The 20,388-nt window shown below is 46.3% G+C and overlaps 2 protein-coding genes across 3 annotated transcripts in view; one reads left to right on the plus strand and one right to left on the minus strand.

The window, feature by feature from the left end:
* The window catches only part of LOC122541448 (zinc-binding protein A33-like), a 72,816-nt gene that overhangs the window by 44,125 nt on the left and 8,303 nt on the right, over nucleotides 1-20,388 (plus strand). The window lies entirely within an intron of this gene.
* Nucleotides 8,679-11,262, minus strand: LOC122541454 (nuclear factor 7, brain-like). Its single transcript, XM_043678234.1, has 5 exons — nucleotides 10,593-11,262; nucleotides 10,407-10,502; nucleotides 10,083-10,316; nucleotides 8,918-8,940; nucleotides 8,679-8,820 (listed from the first exon to the last, which is right to left on the minus strand). Exons 1-5 carry the CDS (start codon nucleotides 11,001-11,003, stop codon nucleotides 8,694-8,696), a joined length of 891 nt encoding a protein of 296 aa, XP_043534169.1. The 5' UTR covers nucleotides 11,004-11,262; the 3' UTR covers nucleotides 8,679-8,693.

The raw sequence follows: 20,388 nt of genomic DNA on the forward strand, positions 1-20,388 counted from the left end.
TGTTGCGAGTGGTGGGTGTGATGAGGGATGTAGACGTGTCTGTATGTGCACTGCAGGGGGTATTTGTGTGTGTTAGAATGAGGGATATGTGTGGGAGTGGGGAATGTGTGTGGGGAGGTGGGGATGTTGGGCAGGGGGGAACACACTGCAGGTTGTGTGTGGAACACAGGTATGAGGTGAGGATGTGGGAGTGAGTAAATGCTGGGGATTGTGGGTGTGTGTGTCGGGGGGGCAGCGATTGTGTTTATGTGAGCTTTAGGTGTGAGGTTTAGTGTGTGTGGTGGGGCGCGGTGGTGCGTGGGAGGGATGTATGCATTGAGCACATGAATGTGGGACAGCATCATATTGTGAAGTGCAGTTTGAGGTGGGTAATAAATGTGGATCTTGAGGGTGATCCCAAAAACCTGCAAATTTTTAAAGCATAAATTATTCAAATTCAAGTCTTTCGTGTCTCAAAACATTTCTAAATCCACTGCTTTTGTGTTATTCCAGCCTGGTGCAGTATTTCTCTCTCCGTTTACACCCAATGGGATATAGCTCCAGCTGCCTCAGTGAGAACAAGCTCCTGTTTGTGGGAGTCCCACTGTCATTCATTATTTTCCAATATCATGGGGGAGTGAAATGGGTTTTCACAAAATTGGAAATGCTGAATCTGATCTCAAATTACCAATTAAACCTCCTGAAATCCCCAATGTCATCGAAAGGAATTCAGCTGGCCCTGGGTAAACTGAGGTTGGGGCCATTGACAAAGAGCTTTATTGAAACAGTGGAGACAGGTCAGAGAATGTTCACTCGGTGGGTTCCTGGGATGAAGCAGTTCCCTTATGATGGAAGGGTTCAGGCTGGGCTGTACTCATTGGAGTTTAGAGGAACGAGAGGTTCTTACTGAAATGTATAAGATGATGAAGGTGTTGAAAGAGTAGACATTGAGAGGCTGTTTCCCATCGTGGGGGAATCTGGAACCAGGGACAGAGTTTTAAAGTAAGGGCCCTGCCAATGAACATGGTGATGGGGAGGGATTTTGTGTCTCGGGATCATTAATCTTTGGAATTCTCTCTCCGCCTCGGGAGCAATGGAGCCCAGTTCATTGAATCTATTGGAAGCTGAGTTAAACAGGTTTTTAATCAATGAGGGAGTTGAAGATTGTGGGAGTCAGGCAGGAAAATGGAGTTAAGGTCACAATCAGATCAGCCGCCATCTTTATGAATGACAGGGCAAGCTCTCGGGGTCACTCCTGCTCCTGTTTCTGATGTACAATGTTCACATGGGATTTTCACATGGACATGTTTTAAGTTGTCAGCTTTTGAGTTTCTTTCCTTCCTGTGTGTTAAATAATCAGTGAAGAACTCACTTTCACCCTCACAAATTCCCTTCCATCTGGAAACCCATTTCAATGCCTTTTAAATGTTGTAATTGTACCAGCATTCACCACTTCATCTGGCAGCTCATTCTATGCACAGGTGGCAGGGTACGTGAAAACGTTGACCCTCAAATCCCTTTTAAACATTTACACCCTCACCTTAAACTAATGCCCTCTAGTTTTGGACTCCCCTACCCGAGAGAAAGCCTTGTTTGTTTACCCTATCCATTTTCCTTGTCATTTTATAAAACTAAAAAAGGTCACCCCTCATCCTCCGACGCTCCAGAGAAAATAGCCCCATCTGATTCAGTCTCTCCTTACAGTTCAAACGCCCCAAAGCAGGCAACGTTCTGTCAACCTTGTATAAACCCTTCCAAGTCCCACAATGCCTTTCCTATAGCAGGGAGTCCATTGAATGCAGTATTCCAAAAGTGACTGAATCAATGTCCTGTACAGCCACAACATGACATCCTAACTCCTTTACTCAAGGCACTGAGCAGTAAAGGCAAGCATACCAGATGCCTTCTTCACTACCCTGTCTACCAGCGATTCCACTTTCAAGGAACTATGAACCTGTACTCCAAGGTCTTTATTCAGCAACACTGCCCAGGACCTTACCATTAAGTGGATAAGTCTTGCCCTGGTTTGCTTTTCCAAAGTGTAGCATCTCATGTTTATCTGGATTAAACTCCATCTGCCACCCCTCAGCCCACTAGCCCATTTGATCAAGATCGCAGTGTACACTGAGGTAACCTCCATCACTGTTCACTGCACCTCCAATTGTAGTGTCATGTGTAACATTACTAACCATCCCTCCTAGTCACACCCAGTTTGTCTGAGAGCCCACCACACGCCTTAGCCCCCTCGAGTGTACGTGAGGTCCCAGGGCCGAGTGCCTCGTCCATCAGACTCCGGACAGCTCGGATCGGGAACCGGGCGTGGACCCACTCCCTCACTGTGCCGGTGTTATCCAGCCCACTCCCTGCCATCCAGCACATCCCCGACTCTGGTCAGCCCTGTATCCCAAGCTCTCTCCTCCCTCAGCCAGCACAATCCGTGCTCGAGGAGGAACCTGTTCCTGAGCAGGCTCTCCCTGACGAGACCCCCCACTCCCCGGAGGGGGAGAGCTCCTGGGTGGGGGGAGCTGACCGTGTCCCAGACTGTGATTGGGTCCAGGTAGGAGATAGGCAATTCCTGGAAGAAGACCCGAAGCTGGGACCACTCCATGAACAGGAACTGTGTCATAATGGAGGCCGTGCACCTGACGGAAGCAATATGTCATCAGGTGTCCCACCCTGGAGGAGGCTCGATGGAAAGGTATCACTACAGGGTCTGAGGTGGAAAGTCACTCCCTGGGTGTGAAGGTACACCAGCCCCTGACCACCCTCCTCAGGAGACTCCAAACCGCAGCAGCGACCCAGTGTTGCCCCTTGTCCCAGAAAAACCCGAGGAGCTGTTTCTGAATGGCGGTGACAAAGCCAGGGGGGAGGGCCCAAAGTGACCAGCCGGTCCCACAACAGGGCGGCCACCTGCTGGTTTCTGAGCAGCACTCGCGCCCTGTAGGACATCACTCGGAGCACTCCTGTCCAGTGAGCTGGGGGAGTGGTCACCTTGACCTCCAACTCGTGCCAATTCCCGGCCAGGATTCCTCAGCACGGTGAAGGTGGATTCCCAGGTAGAGGAGGGGAGGGGGACTCCATGTGAAGCACCGGAGCTCCTCCGGCAGGGAGTTCCATCCTCACGGACCGACCAGAATTCCCAAACACTTGCTCCAGTTGATCCTTGTGGAGGGCGCTGCAGAGTAGACCTCCTGGCACTCGCACATCCTCCGCAGGTCAGCTGGGTCTGTGACCATGAGAAACACCGCGTCGGTGAAAGCTGGAAAAATCCCCTCCAGCCCCGGCCTGCGCAGAGCCAAACCCGAAAGGCGCTTATACAAGAGGCACAGGAATGGCTCCACACAGAGAGAATAAAGCTGGGTGGACAGGGGCCAGCCCTGACACACTCCTTTCCTACAGCGTAGGGGCACCGTCAGGGACCCATTAACCTCCGCTGGGCACTCCGCAGCGGCGTACAGAACTCAGATCCCAGCGACAAAACATGTCTGGAACCTGAAAGCTGACAGAGTCCCGAGGTACCAAGGGGAGGCGAAAGTGCCCTGGTGAAGATTTTGTAGTTTGTGCTGAGGAGGGAGACTGGGCACCAATTCTTTAACAAACGGAGATCCCCTTCTTAGGCAACAGAGTGATGATGGCCCTGCACCAAGAAAGGGACATCTCTCCGGTGGCAATACATTCCTCCAGGATATCCCAGATTTCCCCGAGGAACCCCACAGTCAGCCAGTCAGCCCCTGGAAAGACAGTTGAGGGCACGGGTCAGCTCCAAGCTCAGAGGGGCATCGAGCACCCCAGGCCTCACAAAGGGGAAGGCAATGGAATCGGGACAGAGATTTCACCAAATGTCTACCAAGTCAAAGGTCTCACCTAAGTCCTTCAACTTCCCCACCAATGCTGAACTCTTCTGGTACCACCACAGTCACACACAAGCCCCCCACCCCACCCCACCCACCCACCCCAATTTTATACCGAAATGGCTAGTTCTTCCTGTATTCCACATGATGTAACCTTGTTAACCAGTCTACTGTGCACCACCTTGTCAGACACCTCATTGACGTCCACATGGGTAACATTCACTGCTCTGCCTTCATCAATCATTTCAGTCAGTTCTTCAAAACATTCAATCCGAGCAATCTGGTGAGGGGGGTGGGACCCAGACAGAGAATGTGAAGAAGGATCTGTCTGAGGCTGCGAAAAGGAGCAAGTCAAATAATCAAGGCAGGCAGGGGCAAAGCAAAGGTGGATATGATCATAATCAATACAGGACTGGCACCACTTCCAAACAATCTGTGAGGCCTGGAACCTGTCACTGCAGCCTCTGTCTGTCCCGGGACCTCGTGACTGAATTGCCCCACTGATGGATCAGGCCTTGAGAGCTGAGGAAGTGGGGGCCCATCCTCTTGTGGTTCCTGAGAAGGGGACAGTGGTGTGGAAACTCATTGTGTTTGGCTTCTTCCAGGGAGCCACTGGAGATCTGTGTGGGATCTCTCAGTCACCCACCCACAAATGGATCAGTGCCATCTGTACAAGATTTCAGCACTTCCTCTTGTTTCCCCACGTCAAGGTCAGTCCTTTAGCCCAGGCAGTAGGATTCAGGAACATTGCTGTCTTCCCCCAGGAACAGGGCACCATCAGCTGTAGTCATGTCCCATTGAGAGGGCAATATGACAATGCAGTGGAGTTCATCAATAGGAAGTGCTTCCAATCCATTAATATGCAGATTGTCTGGAATCACCAATTCCACTTCCTGAAGGTGTGTCCCCAGTACCGTGGGAGCTGCCATGGTTTCTACACCCTGGAGCACTCTCATGTCCCTGCTGTGTCTGAGGGCCCAGGTGCCCTACAAGCTGGTTCCTGGAGACAAGGGCTATCCACTGTGGTCCTGGCTGGTGAAACCATTCCACAACCCCCTGACTGAGTAAGAACAACCTATTGCTTTAGTTTTATCTCTGGGTTGTGTTTTAGCTCTGAGAAGACCTTGGGACAGGATGGCTGTGCACAGCAGTGTTCCTGAGAAGTGGATAATGGACTTAGTGAGTCACATTATATTGGAGTGAAAAGTTAGTTTCAGTCCCAGACCCACAGTGTTGGGATGAAACCCGAGGAGAGGTTATTTAAGCCAAGTATTTTGAGGGTGTGTGATAGCTCCAGGACAAAGCTATCACAGTTCCATCCATGACCTGAATGACACTAAGTTTCCTGTGAGGGGAGGAAGTGGTCCAGATTGTTCATCCAGATGCCTAGGCAATGTTCTGGGGACACATAAGAACTAGGAGCAGGAGTAGGCCATCTGGCCCTTTGACCCTGCCCCACCATCCAATAAGATCATGGATGATCTTTCTGTGGTCTCAGCCCCACTTACCTGCCCTGTCACCATAACCTTTAATTCCTGTTCTGTTCAAAAATGTATCTATCTTACCTTTAAAAATATTTTCTGAGGAAGCCTCAGCTACTTCATTGGGCAGGGAATTCCAGAGATTCACAACCCTCTGGGTGAAGACGTTGCTTCTCAAATCAGTCCTAAATCTGCTCTCCCTAATGTTGAGGCGATGTCCTCTTGTCCCAGATTCCCCTGCCAGTGGAAACATCCTCTCTACTTCTATCTTATCTATTCCCTTCATAATTTTATATGTTTCTATAAGATCTCTCCTCACTTTTCTAAATTGCAATGAATATAATGCCCAGTCTACTCAGTCTCTCCCAATAAGGCCAACTCCCTCAAATCCGCAAACAACTGGAAAACCTCCTCTGCAACCTCGCTCGTGTCAGTACATCCTTTCTCAAGTAAGGAGACCAAAACTACACACAGTACTCGAGATGTGGCCTCACCTACACCCTACACAGCTACGACTTAAGCTTCCTGCTTTTAAACACAATTGCTTCAGCAATGAAGGAGAAAATTCCATTTGCCTTCTTAATTACCTTTTACATCTGCAGACCAACCTTCTGTAGTTCATGCACAAGGACACCCAGATCCCTCTGCACAGCAACGTGCTGCAATTTTTCACCATTCAAGTAATAGTCCTTTTTATTGTCATTCCTTCCAAAATGAATGACTTCACATTTATTAACACTGTACTCCATCTGCCAGACCCTTGCCTGCTCACTTAAACTATGTCCCCCTGCAAAGTTTCACAGTCCTCTGCGCACTTTGTTCTACTGCTCACCTTGGGGCCATCCACAAACTTTGACACACTACGCATGATCCCTAACTCCAAATCATCTCTGTAAATTGTGAATAATTGCAGTCTCAACACGGACCCCTGAGGCACACCGCTAGTCACAGATCGCCAGCCAGAAAAGCACTCATTTATCGTCACTCTTTGCTTCCTGTTAGTTAACCAATCCTCTATACATACCAGTACATTGCCAGTGCCTTGCAACTTTATCTTATGCAACAGCCTTTTGTGCTGCCCCTTGTCAAATGCCTTTTGCAAATCTACATACGACACATCCACTGGGTTACCGTTGCCCGTCATGCTCGTAAAGTCTTCATAGAATTCCAATAGATTGGTTAAGCGTGACCTGCCCTTCATGAATCCATATTGCCTCTGCCCAAGGGGACAATTTTCATCTAAGTGCCTTGCCAGCTCTTCCACAATAACAGACTCAAGCATTTTTCCCATTACAGAAGTTAAGCTAACCAGTCTACAATTCCCCACCTTTTATCTACCTCCCTTTTTAAACAGTGACATCACATTTGCTGTTTTCCCATCTGCTGGACCTGCCCCAGTGAAATTTGGAAAATTACCACAAATGCAGATACTATTTCTCCCACCATCTCTTTTAGTGCTCTGGAAGACATTCCGTCAGGGCCAGGAGACTTGTCTACCATTAGCTCCATGAGCTTGCCCAACACTACCTCTTCTGTGATAATGATTGTTTCCAGGTCCTCACGTACCTTTGTTTCTTCGTCAATTACTGCCATGTTATTCGTGTCCCCCACTGTGAATCTCTCCTTTTCACACAAATCCAATCCAATCAATAAAAGGAGCAATTTCAAAAGTTGCTAACAATGTTAATCCCATGTCAAAAATAATCCATTGATTATGAAGTGCTCAGGAATCCCCAGGAAATAACATGGAGCTATGTAACAGCAAGGTCTTTCTCAGTCTCTTATCAACACATTTTATTTCCCTGTTTCACTCCTCTCTTTCTGCTCTCACACTGAAGCTACAGCCTTTGCTGCTGCTGATGGACACACAATATTTTGTTCTGCTCAGCATTATTTCCATATCAGCCCAGCCCAGGGGCAGCAACCATTTTTGCTGAAGAGATTTTCAAGAAAACAAATGCCTAAAATAGAAAATAATCTGAATGACCAGGTGAAAATTTAGCATTTCTCAGCCAATTGCCCTGTAAATTGTCACATGAGTCTACTGAATGTATAATTTTCATATAACAGTAAATAAAGCACACATACTGAATGTGATTCACACAGTCATACAGCACAGGAGAGACCCTTCAACCCACTGGTCTTGCACTACAGGAATCACACTTGCCAATTCTTGGCCCAGAGCTTTGAATGCTATGACGTTTCACATGCTCATTTGTAAACTTTTATAAAAGTTGTGTGATTCCCCCTCTCGTGCCCCCCCAGGCAGTGAGTTCCAGATTCCCATTACCCTCTGGGGGAGAAAGGGTTTCCTGAAAAACTCCTGAAACCTCTTGCCCTTCATCTTAAAACTAAATCCCCTCATTATTGACTCTGCTTTAAGGAGAACAGCTGCTTCCTCTCCCTCCTCAGTCTTCCCTGCTCTAAAGAAAACAACTCAAGCCTATCCAACCTCTCTTCATAACCAAAATGTTCCAACCTCGCAACATCCTGGTGAATCTCCTCTACACCCCCTCCAGTGAAATCACATGCTTTCTATTATGAGGAGACCAAAACTGCACACAGTACTCCAGCTGTGGCCAAACCAAAGTCCTGCACAGCTTCAACATAACCTCCCTGCTTTTATCATCTGTGCCTCAACTGATAACAGGGAGCACCTTGTTAACAGGGAGCCCTATTAACAATTTTAATCCCATGTCAAAAAATAGTCCATTCATTATGAAGTGTTCAGGAATTCCCAGGAAATAACATGGAGCTATGTAACAGCAAGGTCTTTCTCAGTCTCTTATCAACACATTTTATTTCCCTGTTTCACTCCCCTCTTTCAGCTCTCACACTGAAGCTACAGCCATTTTCACTGATCTATGGATAAGCACCGTTAGATCCCTCTGAGCTTGACAGTGTCCTGTCATTCATTCACTACCCCCTTGTCTTGTTACTTCTTCCAAAGTGCATCACCTCACACTTTTCAATATTAAGTTCCATCTGCTATTGATCTGCCCATTTGACCAACGCATCATGATCAAACAGCCCCATCTCTGACATGATGCTGGGGGGAGCATTCCTGCTGAAGTAGGTTGTTGGGCCGAGGACACAGACGTGAGGAGCTGCTGTTGTGAAGGCCAGCGGTGGAGATGATCGATTTCCAAATAATCACAACTATCTTCCAATGTGTTCAGTACAATTCCCACCAGTGGAGAATTCCACCTGATTCCCATGGACTCCTGTTTCACTGGGGCTTCTTGGTGTCACACTTGGTCACATGCTGCCTTGATGTCAATGACATTCAAGGCCAGATTAATCCAGGTTTCTGGATAATTAAGTGCTTAAATATACTCTCTTTGATATTTATATACATAACAATTTAAATTATAAATTATAATCAGCACAAAGTGATTATCTGACCTTTATTCGGTTTTATGGCCTCCACTATTTCTGTCCACACTGGAAATGGTAAAAGGATGTTGGATTTTTCAGTTGACAGGTCATTACCAATCTCATCGCTAACCCTTTAAATATTAAACAGTTTATCATAAATTCACCAGAAAGACTTTCCTGAATAATTTCATCAATTTTCAATCAGTTGCAGGAAACTGCTTGTCCTACCTCCTCTTCCGAGATACTTCCTCCTGAAATAAACCAAACACAATCTGAGTTGTCAGAGACTGACTGTCTATACCAGAAAGCAACAATTACACCTTATTAAGAGCTGTCATTTTAAAAAAAAACTAATACATGGGGTATGATTCGATTAGATTTTTAGATTCGATTAGATTACTTACAGTGTGGAAGCAGGCCCTTCGGCCCAACAAGTCCACACCCAGACCCATTCCCCTACATTTACCCCTTCACCTAACACTACGGGCAATTTAGCATGGCCAATTCACCAAACCTGCACATTTTTGGATTGTGGGAGAAAACCGGAGCACCCTGAGGAAACCCACGCAGACACGGGAAGAATGTGCAAACTCCATACAGAGAGCCGCCTGAGGCAGGAATTGAACCCAGGTCTCTGGCGCTCTGAGGCAGCAGTGTCACCAACTCAACCAATGTTCCTTACCCATCTCCAAGAGTGATCTAAATTGCTGGGTCTAGAGGCATATGGAGACCAGACCAGGGAAGGACAGTAGATTGTCTTCCCTGATGGATGTTAGTGAATCAAATGGTTTTACAACTATCGACAATGTTTACATGGTCGCCATTAGGTGATCCTTTCTATAAAATGTCAGGTATTTTTTGTTGAAGTTAACTTTCACCATCTGTGAAAACTCGTCCAGCAGCATTACCAATAAACCCATCATCTCCCCTGTTCTCATTGTTGCAAACATGGAATACACTAAGGATACTGAAGACTGGGAGAAAATATTTTAGAAAGCAACAAATGCAAAAGTTAATTAGTGATATTAAACGACTCGATAAAACAGAAGATCTGATTCAGATGTTGAAAAGATGACAGAGTGGATTTGCTGAATTCAATGAAGATGCTGCCACTTGGAGGGAATCTGAAAATATAGATCTGTAAAAGTAATCATGGAACAAATAAATCCAAAGGGAAGTTCAGAACCAAATTCTTTGTCAAGAAAGTGATGAGAATGTGGAATCCACTGTCACACAGTGTGATTGAGACAAGTGTATTAAACAGGAAAGTGGAGAAACCCATGAGGGAGAAAGGAGCGGTGGGAGATAGTGACGGGGGAATGAAGGAGGATGGGTGTCTGCATCATGTTGGGACTGTTCACAGTCACACTTTCACTGAAATATAATCCCTCACCTTCAGAAATATCACTCCGCCTGTTTGTTCCCACTGTTTTTCCAACTTTGAGAGTTTCTGCTGAATAGACTTTAAATTCTTTTGAATTTCTTGAAGATGTTGCTCCATTGGTTTGAGAATGTTTTCCTCTTGTTCCCTGAGATCTCGGAGTAAACTCTGCTCTTTCTCAGTCAGCATCTGGTGCATTTGAGAAAATTCGGATGTGATGTGTGTCTGAAGATTTCTGGATTCCTCCTGTGAAATGAAACACCAACACAATATTTTTCCATGAAAAAACACAAACAGCCGAACCTAATGTTGAAGTCGAACCCAGGGAGATTTTACCTGAATTTGGGAAATCTTCTGTTTCTGCTGCTGCTCCATTTCTAGAGCCGCTGATTTCTTCCCTGTGAGAGAATCCATGGAAGATTTGACCTGATCCTGGGATTGGGAGAGAAAATAAGAAAATTAAACAGTTAGACCTTGAAAATGTGATGGAATAATCAGGGGATGAAATCTGTTTCCTTTTACCTTGTAGATTCCAACAGCTTCTTTAATCGGGATGAAGTTGTGAGATTTGTGTTCCCGGGAATCTCGACAAATCACACAGACCAATTTCTTGTCAGTTTCACAAAACAGCTTCAGTTCTTCCTGATGTTCCTCACAGAGATGTTTACTTTCCTTCTCTTGCGGATTCAAACTTAATTTCCGAGCTTTCTCGGTCAGATTCGCTAAGGCCCGGTTGCCTCTGAGGTTTCTTTCCGGAAACCCCTGTCTACATTCTGGGCAGGAGTTTATCTCCTGCTTTTCCCAACTCTGGGTGATACAGGAGCGGCAGAAGTTGTGTCCACAATCGAGTATAACCGGATCGGTGAAGAAATCCAGACAAATGGGACAGATTATCTCCTCGGTCCAACTCTCTCCCTGCTGTCTGGAATCCATGTTCACCCTCAGCACTTCCTGGTTCCAACCACTTTTACTTTGCTGTTATTGCTTTTGTGAACACGTTCAATTCAGTGAATCCTGAGGAAATTTGACAGAAGACTCAAGAAATTATTATTGAGCACCAATCTATTTCCCACTCACTGTTCTTTGTCAACGTGAAATGTAGGGTAGAGATCAGGAAAAACACAGTGAGAACTCTGAAGGAGAACGTACGGAAGGTGAAAATCCATAGAGATGAAAGTCCAAGGAATGTTGGCAGAGGGAGGGGCTGGAAGGAGGGGAGGAGTTCATATTTTAACCCTGTAAGTGACAGGATTGCCACAATTGTCTTTCACATACTAACACCTCTCAGTGATTTCTTTTATTAATTCACGTGTGGGATGTGGGCATTGCTGGCTGGGCCCTTAAGAAGGTGGTAGTGAACTGCCTTTTTGAACCGCTGCAGTCCATGTGCTGTGGGTTTACCCACAACATCATCAAGAAGCAAATTTTGCGATTTGGACCAGGCAACAGTGAAGGAACAGCGATACAGGATGGTGAGAGGCTCAGAGGGAACCTGCAGGTGGTGGTGTTCCCATGTACCTGCTGCTCTTGTTCTTCTGGATTGAAGTGGTTCTGGGTTTGGAAGGTGCTGCCTGAGGACGTTTGGTGAATTTTTGTGGTGCATCTTATAGATAGTACACACTGCTGCTACTGAGTGTTGTGGTGGAGGGAGCGGATGCTTGTCGATGTGATGCTCTTCAAATGGGCTGCTTTGTCCTGGATGGTGTCAAGCTTGTTGAGTGTTGTTACCATCCAGGCAAGTGGGGAGTGTGCCATCACACTCCTGATTTGTGCCTTGTAGATGGTGGGCAGGCTTTGAGAAGTTTGTTTCGAGCTTCTGGCATGTTCTTGTAACCAAGGTGTTTACACTGGCTGGGAGGATGAGTCCTGGAGATGAGTCTAGGACAAGACACCAATGTGTGGAGGCAGCAAGGCATTGTGGTCTGAATCCTGGTGGGCATAGACTCAGAGAGAAAGGACTATAACTTGAGTACTTTAAAGATACTTTTTATTCACATTCTGTACTTTTTAAACCCTGTATTCCCATGTTCACTCTTTTTCACTATTTCAATTCTGCAACAATATTTAAAGTATCTGTACTAATGTACCCTGTACCTAAGATGGTGCTAAGAGATGACATTACAACGTTTCACTGCACCGACTCCGGTGCACGTGACAATAAAGGCTTGTCTTATCGATTCTATTCTTTTCTATTCTATTCTTTCTCTCAGGTGTGTCCTGATCATAAAACAGCAACATGACAAATCCCATCCGGATAATCACCAGCACATCAGGTTCCTCTCGATCCTCAGTAAAGTGATGGCAGGAACCATTCACAGAGAGAGCAAGCTGCCACTCAGTGATATCCCACTCACTGACACTATGTTTAGATTCCACCAAACCAACTTTACCTCTGACCTCATTAGATCATTGGTCAAAAGAACAGATTTCCAGAAGGTGGGAATAACTGCCCCCAGTGTCATGGCAGCTTCTGACTGAGGCTGGTACAAGGAGATCCAGTCCATGGCAACCAGGAGAGAGATTCTCTTCTGCCTCACAGCTCGCACAAAGAAAATAGATGTTGAAGGTCACTCCATTTAACTTGAGGACCTCCTCAGAGTAGATAGTATCACACAACCTGTTCAGAGACATCATTACACACCCTTGCAGTTGGAGGGTTTGAACACATTCCTCCTGGATCAGAGGTGGGACACAACCATTCCACCAGAAGAACCCATCAGTTCCTCAGAGCAGTGTCCGACAAACAGCTATTTTCACCCCCTTCATCAATGAACATCCCTCGGTCACAGGATGGGAATGGAAATGTTCACAGATGATTGTACAGAGTTCAGTCCCATTTAAACCTCCTCAGAAGTAACCTGTGTCAGTATGTGGCAGGAACTGGGCAATGTTCATGCTTGGACTGACAACATAGTAATTCACACTTTCACCACCGAATGGCAGAGACTGACATAAGAGGAGAATATCTGGCTTTCCCCCACATCATCATTTCAAAATACCCCCCACTGTCCTCGATCCTACCATCACATTGAAAGTTAACCTGAACATCCACAGAAACACTGCAGCTACAAAAACAGGCTGGAGGTTCAGAATTTTACAGTGAGAAACTCCCCAAAATCTGTCCACCATTTACATGGAACAAGTCAGGAGTGTGATGGGAAACTCTCCAATTAATGGGATGAGTGTAGCTCCAACATCTTTCCTTCAAATGTCAGAATATTTAAAGCAGGAACAAGCAGGCTGCCTTACCAGCATCCAGACACCGTGATAAACATTCAGTCCTTCCAATACTGCTGTACATGGCCACAGTGGGTGTCATTTACAAGATGCACTGCAATACTTGCCAAGGCTTCTTTAACTCTACCTTCCAAATCTGGAGCCGAGGAGCTTGATTAAATAAAGATTTGGGTGGCAACAAGTAGGTCATTGGTCTGCAGATTGGTCTCCAGCTGTTGATGACAAAGGCATTTTGCCTGACAACAACTCTGTGATTGGTTCTCATGTCACTGAACATCCTGGGAATGCAGGTCAAAACGTGTGGTGCTAGAAAAGCACAGTCGGTCAGGCAGCATTCGAGGAGCAGAAGAATCAGCGTTTTGATTATAAGCTCTTCATCAGGAAGAGCTGGGGCTGTGAACAGGATAGTGAGTCACCATCAGACATCCACCTGCTCAGGAGCTGTCTCTTTTCTCTGCTGTAAAAGCCACTTAAATCTGAAATAAAACCAGTTTAGTTTCTTTCAGGAGCTGCTGCAAGCTGTGCCTTTTAACTGAAAAGTCAGGGAGTTTTTAATAAATATCAACCAGCCACCCAGTGCCTCCTGCAAACCATTGTGAGCTTGCAGAGAAGGAAAACTGAGACACAGCATTCTGATCAGAACAAGAGTCAACTCAGCAAATCCTGTGAACAGAATACACTGACTGGTTTCCCAATCTTCCTCTGTCCAGAACACCCATTTTTATCTATTTGAGAATAAGAGAGTTTGTGTATGTGTGTGTGTGTGTGTGTGTGTGTGTGTGTGTGTGTGTTGTGTGTGTGTCTGTCTGTGTGTGCATGTATAGGTGTGGGTGTCTCACAGGTCACACAAAGAAAGATGGCTGTGGTTGACAACAAATCAGTTTAACTCTAGGAGTTCCTAAGGGTTAAAATCCTGGATATTTCCTTCAGAATCTCAGAATCTCCACAGTATGGAAGCAGGCTACTCAGTGCATCAAGTCAACACTGACCCTTCAAAGAGTATCTTACCTAAACCCACCCCATTTCTGTAACCCAGTATCTCCCATGGCTAATCCACCTACTTGCAATCCCCAGACACTTGGGCAATTTAGCATGGCCAGTCCACGTAACCTGCACATCTTTGGGCTGTGGGAGGAAACTGGAGCAGCCAGAAGAAACCCACACAGACACAGGGGTGCACGCAAACTTCACACAGACAGCCACCCAAGGGTAGAACTAAACCCAGATCCCTGGCGCTGTGAAGCAGTCGGACTAACCACTGAGCCAAGGTTTGTTTCTGGGATTTGGACATTAATGTCTTTTTCAGCACTTATTGCCTATCCTTAATATCTCAGAGTCAGTTTACAGCCAACCTCATTATTGTGGGTATGGAGTCACATGCAGGCCACAGGGTTATAGAGTCATAGAGTTATAGAGATGTACAGCATGGAAACAGACCCTTCGGTCCAACCCGTCCATGGCGAAAAATGTCCCAACCCAATCTAGTCCCACCTGCCAGCACCCGGCCCATATCCCTCCAAACCCTTCCTATTCATATACCCATCCAAATGCCTCTTAAATGTTGCAATTTTACCAGCCTCCACCACTTTTTCTGGCAGCTCATTCCATACCCATACCACCCTCTGCGTGAAAACGTTGCCCCTTAGGTCTCTTTTATAGCTTTCCCCTCTCGCCCTAAACCTATGCCCTCTAGTTCTGCACTCCCTCATCCCAGGGAAAAGACTTTATCCATTTATCCTATCCTTGCCCCTCATAATTTTATAAACAATTATAAGGTCACCCCTCAGTCTCCGATGGTCCAGGGAAAACAGCCCCAGCCTATTCAGCCTCTCCCTGTAGCTCAAATCCTCCAACCCTTGCAACATCCTCATAAATCTTTTCTGAACCCTTTCAAGTTTCACAACACCTTTCAGATAGGGAGGAGACCAGAATTGCATGCAATATTCCAACTGATGCCCTGTACAGCTGCAACATGACCTCTCAACTCCTGTACTCAATATTCTGACCAATAAAGGAAAGCATACCAAACGCCTTCTTCACTATTCTATCCACCTGTGACTCCACTTTCAAGGAGCTATGAACCTGCACTCCAAGGTCTCTTTGTTCAGCAACACTCCCTGGGACCTTACCATTAAGTGTATAAGTCCTGTTAAGATTTGCTTTCCCAAAATGCAACACCTCGCATTTATCTGAATTAAACACCACCTGCCATTTCTCGGCCCATTGGCCGATCTGATCAAGATCCCATTTTAATCTGAGGTAACCTTCTTTGGTGTCCACTGCACCTCCAATGTTGGTGTCATCTGCAAACTTACTAACTATACCTCTTATGCTCACATCCAAATCATTTATATAAATGACATAAAGTAGTCAACCCAGCACCAATCCTTCTGGTACTCCACTGGTCACAGACCTCCATTCTGAAAGGAAACCCTCTACCACCACCCTCTGTCTTCTGTCTTTGAGCCAGTTCTGTATCTAAATGGCTAGTTCTCCCTGTATTCCATGAGGTCTAACCTTGCTAACCAATCTCCCATGGGGAACCTTGTCGAACATCTTACTGAAGTGCATATAGATCACATCTACCGCTCTGCCCTCATCAGTCCTCTTTGTTACTCCTTCAAAAAACTCAATCAAGTTTGTGAGACATGATTTCCCACGCACAAAGGAGTGTTGACTATCCCTAATCAGTCCTTGCCTTTCCAAATACATGTGCATCCTGTCCCTCAGGATTCCTTCCAACAACTTGCCCACCACCAACATTAGGCCCACTGGTCTATATTTCCCTGGTTTGTCCTTACCACCCTTCTTAAACAGTGGCACCATGTTAGCTAACCTCAAGTCTTCCGGACCTCAACTGTGACTATCGAAGATACAGATGTTCTAAACTTGGAACTGAAAGATCAGTCAGCGTCTGAGGGGACTGGGAGCAAGATTGTGGGGCAGTGAAGAAATAAATGGATGGGGAATAACGCAGAGGGAGTTTGTGGTGTGGATGAGTGGGGAATAGTACAGAGGGAGCTAGTGGGTAGAGTCATGATTTCCCACGCACAAAGCCATGTTGACTATCCCTAATCAGTCCTTGCCTTTCCAAATACATGTGCATCCTGTCCCTCAGGATTCCTTCCAACAACTTGCCCACCACGAACATTAGGCCCACTGGTCTATAGTTCCCTGGTTTGTCCTTACCACCCTTCTTAAACAGTGGCACCATGTTAGCCAACCTCAAGTCTTCCGGACCTCACCTGTGACGATCGAAGATACAGATGTTCTAAACTTGGAACTGAAAGATCAGTCAGTGTCTGAGGGGACTGGGAGGCAAGATTGTGGGGCAGTGAAGAAATAAATGGATGGGAAATAACGCAGAGGGAGTTTGTGGTGTAGATGAGTGGGGAATAGTACAGAGGGAGCTAGTGGGTAGAGTGAGTGGGGAATAGTGCAGAGGGAGTTAGTAGGTAAGTGAGCTGTGAGCTGCAGGAAGCTGGGGAGCTGCTGCCTGGAATGTTGTTCCATAGGTGGGAGGTGAAGCTCCATCGCTGGGGTTGGAATGGATTGCAGCCTGTAGTTCCCTCCTCCCAGGTGTAGGGGGAGACTGTGAGCTGTACACCTTCTGAGACCAGGGAGTGTCCAACACTTGGATTCACCACCATCTGATCCCCTGGGCAGCACCTCTTTCCCCATTAGCCCTTTCCCCTTCACTTCAGCTGCTTTTCCACCCCCAGCTCATTGGCCTCAGTTCCCCAAGGGGCCACCAGCTTCATTCTCACTGAGGCCAAAGGGGTGTCGAACACTCAGATCCACTACCCCACCTCCCCAAAACATCTTCCCCCGTGCCCTTGGCAGAATGCTCATTGTTCCTTGATTTACAGACTTGCTCTCACCGGCTGATCCACCAATCACAGGCTCACTCTCTGCACTGATTCTCCAATCACAGGCTCATTCTCTGCAGTGATCCACCAATCGCAGGGTCACGCTCTGCACTGATCTACCAATCACAGACTCACGCTTTGCACATCCACCAATCAGAGGCTCATTCTCTGCACTAATCCACCAATCACAGGCTCCCTCTCTGCACTGATCCTCCAAACACAGCTTCAATCTTTCTGACTGACCATCCAAACACAAGTTCCCTTCTTCTGGCAAGTCACCAAGGACAGCCTTGCTCTCTCCTGATGATTCTCCAATCAAAACCTTGCACTTTCCACCTAATTTTCCAATCACAGCCTCACTCAATCCACCCCTTCTCCAACTTGAGCCTCGTACTGACTATTCATCATCCAATCACAACCTCAGATCCACTCATCAATCCCAAATCGTAGCCTCACGCTCTCCCAGTTGTTCCTAGGACACGATCACAGAACTATACCAACTACTGCTGTTTGATCTGCAACTTGAGGTGGAGTGGGGGGAGGGTGTGAGGTCTGTGGGGAGGTAGGTGACCATCCTATCACAGTGACCATCAAGGTGAGAGCTTCTTTCATTTCTATGGAACTGACCGTTTCCAAAGATTCACTGGTGACTTGTGTCAGAAATGTACCAAGGCTGTTACTGATGTAGTTTGTCCCAGATCACATTGCTTCGGCTTGTTTCCCTGTGAAACACAAAATGTCAGCTTCAGTCCTACAGCCCGGGCAGTAGCAACAAACGTGGCTTTCCCAGGTGCAGGGTGTTATAGATTGTACACACGCAGCACTGGGCATGCCATGACATAAGATAGCAGAGTCTATCAACATGCTATCAATGTACAACTCATCTGTGATTATCAGTCCCACATCGACAAAGTCTACGCCAGGTACCCTGGAGGTTGTCATGAAGCTGATGTCTTTGGGGACTGTTATGTTTGTGCATAGTTTCAACAGCCAGGTACCCTTCAAGCTGGTGACTGGGAGACAGGGGGCACTGCTGATGGCTCCATCAAACAACTTCCTGACTGAAGCCAAACAAAGTTAGAATGCAGAACATTTTTCAACCAGGACCATTGTGGAGCAGACAGCAGGTCTGCTGAAGATGATGTCCCAATGCTTGGATCAGTCTGGGGGCAGGTCATGCAATATCGACCAGTCAGAGTGCGCTGCATAATCGGAATGATTCCTGATGAAAGGCTTTGGCCCAAAATGTCGATTTTGCTGCTCCTCAGATGCTGCCTGACCTGCTGTGCTTTTCCAGCACCACTCTAATCTAAACTGTACAACTCAAGCAAGCGAAAGGAGAATGGGATAGATGTTGGAGAGCTCAGGGAGCAGCAGCAGATTTCCAAAGAGGAGGGTGAGGACACTGAGCAGGAGGAACATCACCTTCAGCACAATAGAGCAGTGCAACATTGAGTGCAACAAGCCAGACAGGACTGAACTGACACACGGCTTAAATAGATGTGAGCTCAGTGCAGTAATGATCCATTGGCTGTAAATTTGTCGTTGATTGAAAGGCAAGTGGTTCCTGATTGTTCCCAGAAGAAACACAGCTGCTTTTTCTTTGTTTTATCTTTATTTTTGTTGTTACTGAATGAAAGTTAACTTTGTTATCGTTGAAAGGTTTTCCACGTTGAACAGTGAGAACTTGGTTGGGAAAATGAGCTGTGAGGAGGATACAGAAATGTTTCAGTGTGATTTGGACAAGTTGAGTGAGTGGGAAAATGCACAGCAGATGAAATATAATGTGGGTAAATGTGAGGTTATCCACTGTGCAGCACAAACAGAAAGGCAGGTTATATTCAGAATGGCAATGGATTGGGAAAAGGGGATGTGCAATGAGACTTGGATGTCCTTGTACACCCATCGCTGAAAGTAAGTGTGTAGGTGCAGCAGGAAGTGAAGGAGGCAAATGATAAGTTAGCGTTCATCGTGAGAGGATAGTGTACAGGGACAGGGATGAGCTGCTGCAGCTGTACAGGGCCTTGGTAAGACCACACCTGGAGTAATCTGTGTGGTTTTGGTTTCTTTATCTGAGGAAATAAGTTCTGACTATGGAAGCATTGAAATATGGTTTGCCAGACTGAATCTTGGGATGGCAGGATGGATGTGTGACATCAGTCAGGACGGTATACCCTGGAGCTCAGATGAGGTGAATCTTATAGAAACCTATAAAATTCTAACAGGACTGGACAGGATAAATACAGGAAGGATCATGATCAAGAATGCAGCACCGAGTCACAGTCAGAGTACAGAGAAGGTTTACCAGGATATTGCCTGGTGTGGGGGATTTTAGCGATGAAGAAAGGTTGGATAGACTGGGTTTGTTTTCACAGGAATGTAGGGGTTGAGGGGTGACCTGATTGAAGTTTATAAGATTGTGAATGGCAGATAGAATGGAAAATATGAGGGTTTTTCTCAGAGTGGAGAGATCAATTACTAGAAGGCACAGATTCAAGATGAAGGGGCTGGGTTTGGGGAATGTTTTGAAGAGATGTGCGATTTACATTTTTCACACAAAGGGTGGTGAGTGCCTGGAACATACTGCCAGAGGAGGTGGTGGAAGCAGACACAACAAGAGCATTCGAGAAGCACCTGGACAAATACATGAATAGGAAAGGAAGAGAGGGATATGGATCCTGTAAGTGAAGACAGTTTTAGTGTGAATGGGCAAAATGTGTCAGCACAGGCTCGGAGGGCCAAAGGGCCTGTACCTGTGCTGTATTGTTCTTGGGTCTGAAATGAAGAGAAATTTCTACATCCAGAGGAGGCTAAGCCTGGGGAGTTCTCTGCCTCAGAAAGTGGTTGAGGCTAAAACATTTAATGTTTTCATGAAGGCATTAGCCTTGTGTCTTGGTGCTAAAAGTATCAAAGGGGATGTGGGGAGAAAGTGAGATCAGGGGACTGAGTTGAATGACCACCCAAGGTTCAATTGAAAAGTGAATTACTTTCAAAGGGTCAAATGGCCTCCTCCTGTTCCTATTTTCAATGTTTCTATGTCTATGAGATAATGTAATGCAATGCTGCGTGTTAGGGAAATATTAACAGTCCATTGGACAGAGTTAAAAGATGGTATGGTGTTCAGGGCATGCAGCCTGTGTAGATTGACTGTCTTTGTGGCTGTAGGTACAGGAATCAAACAGAGACGAGATGAAGTATAATAGCAATACACT

The sequence above is a fragment of the Chiloscyllium plagiosum genome, chromosome 37, assembly GCF_004010195.1.
Source record: "Chiloscyllium plagiosum isolate BGI_BamShark_2017 chromosome 37, ASM401019v2, whole genome shotgun sequence".
NCBI lineage: Eukaryota > Metazoa > Chordata > Chondrichthyes > Orectolobiformes > Hemiscylliidae > Chiloscyllium > Chiloscyllium plagiosum.

What these genes read in the sequence shown, in the direction of transcription:
- LOC122541454 (XM_043678234.1), bottom strand. Translation starts at nt 11,003, where the DNA reads ATGGATTCCAGACAGCAGGGAGAGAGTTGGACCGAGGAGATAATCTGT. An exon ending in AGAAGATTTCCCAAATTCAG is followed by an intron (nt 10,317 to 10,406) that starts GTAAAATCTCCC and finishes TTCATTTCACAG; the next exon opens with GAGGAATCCAGAAATCTTCA. An exon ending in GCGGAGTGATATTTCTGAAG is followed by an intron (nt 8,941 to 10,082) that starts GTGAGGGATTAT and finishes GGTTTATTTCAG; the next exon opens with GAGGAAGTATCTCGGAAGAG.